General features: G+C 50.6%; 1 protein-coding gene across 1 annotated transcript; it reads left to right on the top strand.

Annotated features, from left to right (window-relative positions):
- The first annotated feature begins 2,703 nt into the window (after nucleotides 1-2,703).
- Nucleotides 2,704-4,972, top strand: ZG16 (zymogen granule protein 16). The gene is made up of 4 exons (XM_011982449.1): nucleotides 2,704-2,770; nucleotides 3,744-3,805; nucleotides 3,987-4,119; nucleotides 4,558-4,972. The coding sequence occupies exons 2-4, from the start codon at nucleotides 3,751-3,753 to the stop codon at nucleotides 4,871-4,873; spliced, it is 504 nt and encodes a 167-aa protein (XP_011837839.1). The 5' UTR covers nucleotides 2,704-2,770; nucleotides 3,744-3,750; the 3' UTR covers nucleotides 4,874-4,972.
- Nucleotides 4,973-5,661: the final 689 nt, after the last annotated feature.

Here is a 5,661-nt window from a genome sequence, read left to right as displayed (position 1 = left end):
TAGTCCCAGCTACTCAGGAGGCTGAGGCAGGGGAATGTTTAAACCCTGGAGGCAGAGGTTTCAGTGAATCGAGATCACACCACTGCACTCCAGCCCAGCTACAGAGCAAGACTCCATCTAAAAAAAAAGGAAAGAAAAATCCTCCTCAGAGCAGGGAAAGATGAAGACATAAAAGGAAGGAGAGTCACTGGGAAAGAGAGGGAGAGAGACACAAAACAAAACGGCTGGAATGAGGTGAAAGTTATAGCAGCAGGATGTACTGACCTTGACCTTGGAGAAAAAGAGAGGGGAAGGGAGGAGTGAACGTGGCATCTTTGGCTGCTGTTCTGTTTCACTCCCACAACTCATCCCCCTGGAGTCCCCGCCATTTCCAGATCCTCAGGGCGGGACTGCCTTTGCTATCTGGGATGAGTCCTTGGCCCCAGATGGTAAGCCTGTGAGGGGTGGGGTGCTCCGAATGCCTGACTAGTCATTTATAATTGAGAGTACTTATTCCAACCCCTTCTGGTCCTCTGTCCTTCCCTCTTCTTGGACCTGCTGAATCAGAGAGGTCAGAGGGCCAGTCCAGGAGGGGTCAGGCGCTAGGTCCCTGGAGTCGGTCCTAGGGATTTTAGGCTGAGAGAAATCAGTCCTGAAAGTGAAGAGCCTACAGAGAAAAAAAAAAAAAAAAATCTATGACATCACCCCTGGGGGTGTTACCGACCTAAGAAAGAAGCAATGGCCTGGGTGGCCTACAGCCCCAGGAAGATTCAGCCATGGTACCCAGGAGACTTGAGAGCCCAAAGCCCAGAGTTACCCCCAGAGGGACACCTGTAGACCTTCGGATCCTCAGCTTCGCACTTCCCACTGGACTGACTCTGTTTCCAGAGGGGCAATAGGCACGTGTTCACTGTGCACCTGCAACCCCAGGCATCCTTCTCAGAGAGATATGGTTTGGGAAGGGTTTGGCATATTGAGGATAAATAGATGAGTGGACAAAAAAAAAAAATGCAGGCCAGGTGCGGTGGCTCATGCCTGTAATCCCAGCACTTTGGGAGGCCAAGGCAGGCGGATCACAAGGTCAAGAGATTGAGACCATCCTGGCAAACATGGCGAAACCCTGTCTCTACTAAAATTACAAAAATTAGCTGGACGTGGTGGTGCGTGCCTGTAATCTCAGCTACTTGGGAGGCTGAGGCAGAATTGCTTGAACCCAGGAGGTAGAGATTACAGTAAGCCGAGATCGTGCCGCTGCCCTCCAGTCTGGAGGATAGAGCCAGACTCTGTCTCCAAAAAAAAAGAAAGAAAAAAGAAAGCAATTACAGCAAAATATTAACCATAGTATAATCTATACGGTGGTTATATGAGAGTTCACTACACAATTCTTTTTTTTTCTTTTCTTTTTTTGAGACATGATGTTTTAATCATGGCTCACTGCAACTTTGACCTCCTGGGCTCAAGTGATCCTCCTGCCTCAGCCTCCTGACTAGCTGGGAGCACAGGTGTGCACCACCATCACTAGCTAATTGTTTTATTTTTTTGTAGAGATGAAATCTCCCTATGTTGCCCACATTGGTCTTGAACTCCTGAGCTTAAGCAATCCTGCTTCGACCTCTCAAAGTGCTGGGATTACAGGCATGAGCCACTGCACCCAGCCTCACTATACAATTCCTTCTTTCTTTTTTTTTTTTTTTTGAGATGGAGTCTCACTGTGTTGCCCAGGCTAGAGTGCAGTGGCGTGATCTCAGCTCACTGCAACCTCTGCCCCTCAGGTTCAAGTGATTCTCCTGCCTCTGCCTCCTGACTAGCTGGAATCACAGGCACCAGTTATCACACCCGGCTACTTTTTGTACTTTTACTAGAGACGGGGCTTCACCATGTTGGCCAAGCTGGTCTCAAACTCCTGACCTCAGGTGATCCACCTGCCTCGACCTCCCAAAGTGTTGGATTACAGGCATGAGCCACCGTGCCCGGCCACTGTACAGTTCTTTAAACTTTTACATGTGTTTGGATTTTTCATATTAGAAAAAGGAAAGAAAAAAATGTCTGGCAAATAGTCGGCACTCCTAAGTGTAAGGTTTTGGAAAGGCAATATATTCCCTTTCTGGGAGAATCCACATTTCAAATGCCTGGGAGGGGCTCTGTTTGTCCTGACAGATGGCAGATTTCAGGGGAGGGCATCTACCAAGCCTAGAGGTGATAAGCCACTTTGCCCACCCAGAGCTGCTGGTGGTGACTTTAAGTTTACTGTGTTCTTCCTGATATATGGCACTTGGCTTAGAGTGGACTCCACCTTGCCACCTGTCACCTAGGCTGGAGTGCAGTGGCATGATCTTGTCTCACTGCAGCCTCAACGTCCTGGGCTCAAGCAATCCTCCCCACCTCCCTCCTGAGTAGTTGAGGCTACAGGTGCTCGTCACCTTGCCCGGCTAATTTTTGTTTTTGTTTTTTGTTTTGATAGAGATGGGGTCTCACTATCTTGCCCAGGCTGAGCTAGAACTCCTGGCCTCAAGAGATCTGCCTCTGCCTCCCAAAGCATTGTAATGACAGGTGTGAGCCAACATGCCCAGCCAGGAACTCAAAGAATCTTGCCCTATGCTGTAGTATCTGTTGACTATGGGGGAGAGGCAGGATAAGGTGTTCCAGACCCCGCCTGACACCTGATCCGAAGAGGTTGCTCATGTTTGCTCAGGAGGTGAGGTTCACACAATAAAGGGCAGGGGGAGGGCTTGGACCTGGTATAAAACATCTGGAAGTTTCCAGGGGGCTGCTTTGCATCTGAAACTGCCAGGTGAGGGGTGTCAAAGATGCCGGAATCTGAGTTGGGGGGGAATTCAAATCGGAGCTGGCGAATAGGATGCCTGGAAGGAGTGGCAGGAAAGACTTGAGTTAATTGGGGCTCCTGGGTCTGCACTAATCTTAGGTGCAAAGCTGTCTAGGTCTCTACTGAAGGACTGGGGACACCTGGTTCAGGTGTCCAGGTGTTCAGGGGAATGGACATGGCCAGATGTGTGTTAGTGGAGAAAAGAATAGTGACACATAGACCAGGTACCTGGGGTCTAATATCTTGAGCTGGTCCCAACTCCTTCTGCAACTTCTCTGTCTGTCCTAGTTACACCAGCACTGCTTGGATACTGGTGCTGGCACAGTCCCTTCTGTCACCAACTCTGCTCCCCAGGTGACACAGAGGCACCTCGAAAATTCTTCTTTCCTTACGACCAGGTGGATGCTAGGGATTTAAACCATGCTCCAGGTGCCCCATAAGTCAGGCCAATTCACCACAGATGGTGAGGCTTTCTTTGCTCAGCCTCTGGGCTTGGTAAACTTAGCCATCTCTTTGCTTGTGAGAGGTCCTCTACTCCCTCCTTAGAAAACTTCTTTCCTGGCTATGGCCACACCAACCCAAATGTACCTAAGTTTGGCTGATTTCAGAAAACTTTTCTGCTTTGTGCCAGGATGGAATAAGGCTTAATCCAGATAGTTAGGGTTCATTTTCAGGCTTGAGAGAAAAGAGGAGGGCTTGGCTACAGCCAGACCAGGGAGAGCTGGAGGGATCAGGGACATAGAAGGTAGCATCAGGGAGGAACAGGACTACAAGGACTACAGGCTATGGATAGTCGTTTCTAAGCTCAAGACTGGGTCTGCTAGGTCTGAGCTGAAGGACGAAGAAGCCTTGGTCTGAGCTGCAGGTCAGGAGTGCCTGGGTCAATCAAGTCCACAAGGAAAAAGGTGAATCTTCATTTGCTCTTTTCTTCCCACTCCAGCCTCAGAATGTTGACAGTCGCTCTCCTAGCCCTTCTCTGTGCTTCAGCCTCTGCCAATGCCAGTAAGTGAGATACCAGAGCCTGGTAATGGGGACATGGGAAGGCAGCCTTGGGCACTGCTGTTGGCCAAGGCTTTTGGAGGCTGGTTTCAGGTGGGAGCTGAGTTGTGGGAGGAACAGGGGTGGTGCAGAGAAACTGAACTCCTGGAAGATTTCTCCCTCCAACTCCTGCTTGCCCCTCCAGTTCAGGCCAGGTCTTCCTCCTATAGTGGAGAGTATGGAGGTGGTGGCGGAAAGCGATTCTCTCATTCTGGCAACCAGTTGGACGGCCCCATCACCGCCCTCCGGGTCCGAGTCAACAACTACTACATCGTAGGGTAAGATTCTTTGAGTTGCTGGCTGGGTGCAGTGGCTCATACCTGTCATTACAATGCTTTGGGAGGCAGAGACAGATCACTTGAGGCCAGGAGTTCTAGCTCAGCTTGGGCAAGATACCAAGACCCCATCTCTACCAAAGAAAAACAAAAACAAAAACAAAAATTAGCCGGGCATGGTGGTGAGCACCTGTAGCCTCAACTACTCAGGAGGGAGAGGCGAGAGGATTGCCTGAGCCCAGGATGTTGAGACTGCAGTGAGCCAAGATCGTGCCACTGTGCTCCTACCTGGATGACAGAGTCTCTTTGCTGGCAAAATAATTGAAGTTCCCTGTAGGATCTTCCAGGGCTCACCCAGGCTTCACAGTCTGTAGGACTAGCAGGAGACTTGTCATCCCTCTCATCACCCTTCTTTCTCCTTCCTCCTCCCCTCTTTCTCAGTCTCCAGGTGCGCTATGGCAAAGTGTGGAGTGACTATGTGGGTGGCCGCAGTGGAGACCTGGAGGAGATCTTTCTGCACCCTGGGGAATCAGTGATCCAGGTTTCCGGGAAGTACAAGGGGTACCTGAAGAAGGTGGTCTTTGTGACAGACAAGGGCCGCTATCTGACTTTTGGGAAAGACAGCGGCACAAGTTTCAATGCTGTCCCCTTGCACCCCAACACCGTGCTCCGCTTCATCAGTGGCCGGTCTGGTTCCGTCATTGATGCCATTGGCCTGCACTGGGATGTTTACCCCAGTATCTGCAGCAGCTGCTGAGTCCCCTCTCCTTGGCAGGGACACTGTGATGAGGAGTAAGAACTCTTTTATCACTAACCCCCATCCAAGTGGCTCAATAAAAAAATATGGTTAAGGCTAGTGTGTGGGGGCATATGTGGCTGGGATATCTGCCTCCTGACTCAGCTGGGGACGTGCAAATCTCACTTCTGGCTGGCTTTGGACATCTGTCTGGAAGAGTGGGAAGATGAGGGAGAGGTGTGTGAGAATCCTGGGCTTGTACTATGATTTATCAAGAGGAGATGAGACTCTGGCTTCCATCAACGCTCTTCAAGGACAGCTCCTTAGAACATTGATCCAAACTGGAGTCCTGGGTCTGAGGGGAAGGCCTAGTTGTGGCTTATACCAAAACCGCAGATGTCTCACTCTCCAGCTCTCCTCATCCCTGGTCCTCCCCTTGAGAAAGTGCTGAACTCACTTGCTGTGTGTGGGTGGCCAGGACCATTAGCCTTTGTTCTTTCCTGGAACCCACCTAACTCCTGAAACTTAGCTGAAGTCTGGGCCCGAGGACCCTGCCCTGTTGGCAGGCCCAGTTCCTCCTCACCTCTACCCATGAGCCCCCGTGTCCTGCTAAGCCCTCTCAGATCTGGGATTCCTCCTTCCTCAGGAAGCCACCACCTTCTCAACAGTGGAAACCCTGCCCACAATACGCTCTTAGGCTTTAGACATCAGAAGGTTACAGTGGACTGGGGGAGGCTGACACTAGGCTGAACTCGTTAAGGAATGAATGGGAGGTAAGAAAACACAGGCAGCAAGAATCGAGTGTTTCG

The sequence above is a fragment of the Mandrillus leucophaeus genome, unplaced genomic scaffold, assembly GCF_000951045.1.
Source record: "Mandrillus leucophaeus isolate KB7577 unplaced genomic scaffold, Mleu.le_1.0 Scaffold24, whole genome shotgun sequence".
NCBI lineage: Eukaryota > Metazoa > Chordata > Mammalia > Primates > Cercopithecidae > Mandrillus > Mandrillus leucophaeus.
This window is presented reverse-complemented; position numbering and strand designations above follow the sequence as displayed.

What these genes read in the sequence shown, in the direction of transcription:
- ZG16 (XM_011982449.1), top strand. Translation starts at nt 3,751, where the DNA reads ATGTTGACAGTCGCTCTCCTAGCCCTTCTCTGTGCTTCAGCCTCTGCC. An exon ending in TTCAGCCTCTGCCAATGCCA is followed by an intron (nt 3,806 to 3,986) that starts GTAAGTGAGATA and finishes TTGCCCCTCCAG; the next exon opens with TTCAGGCCAGGTCTTCCTCC. An exon ending in AACAACTACTACATCGTAGG is followed by an intron (nt 4,120 to 4,557) that starts GTAAGATTCTTT and finishes CCTCTTTCTCAG; the next exon opens with TCTCCAGGTGCGCTATGGCA.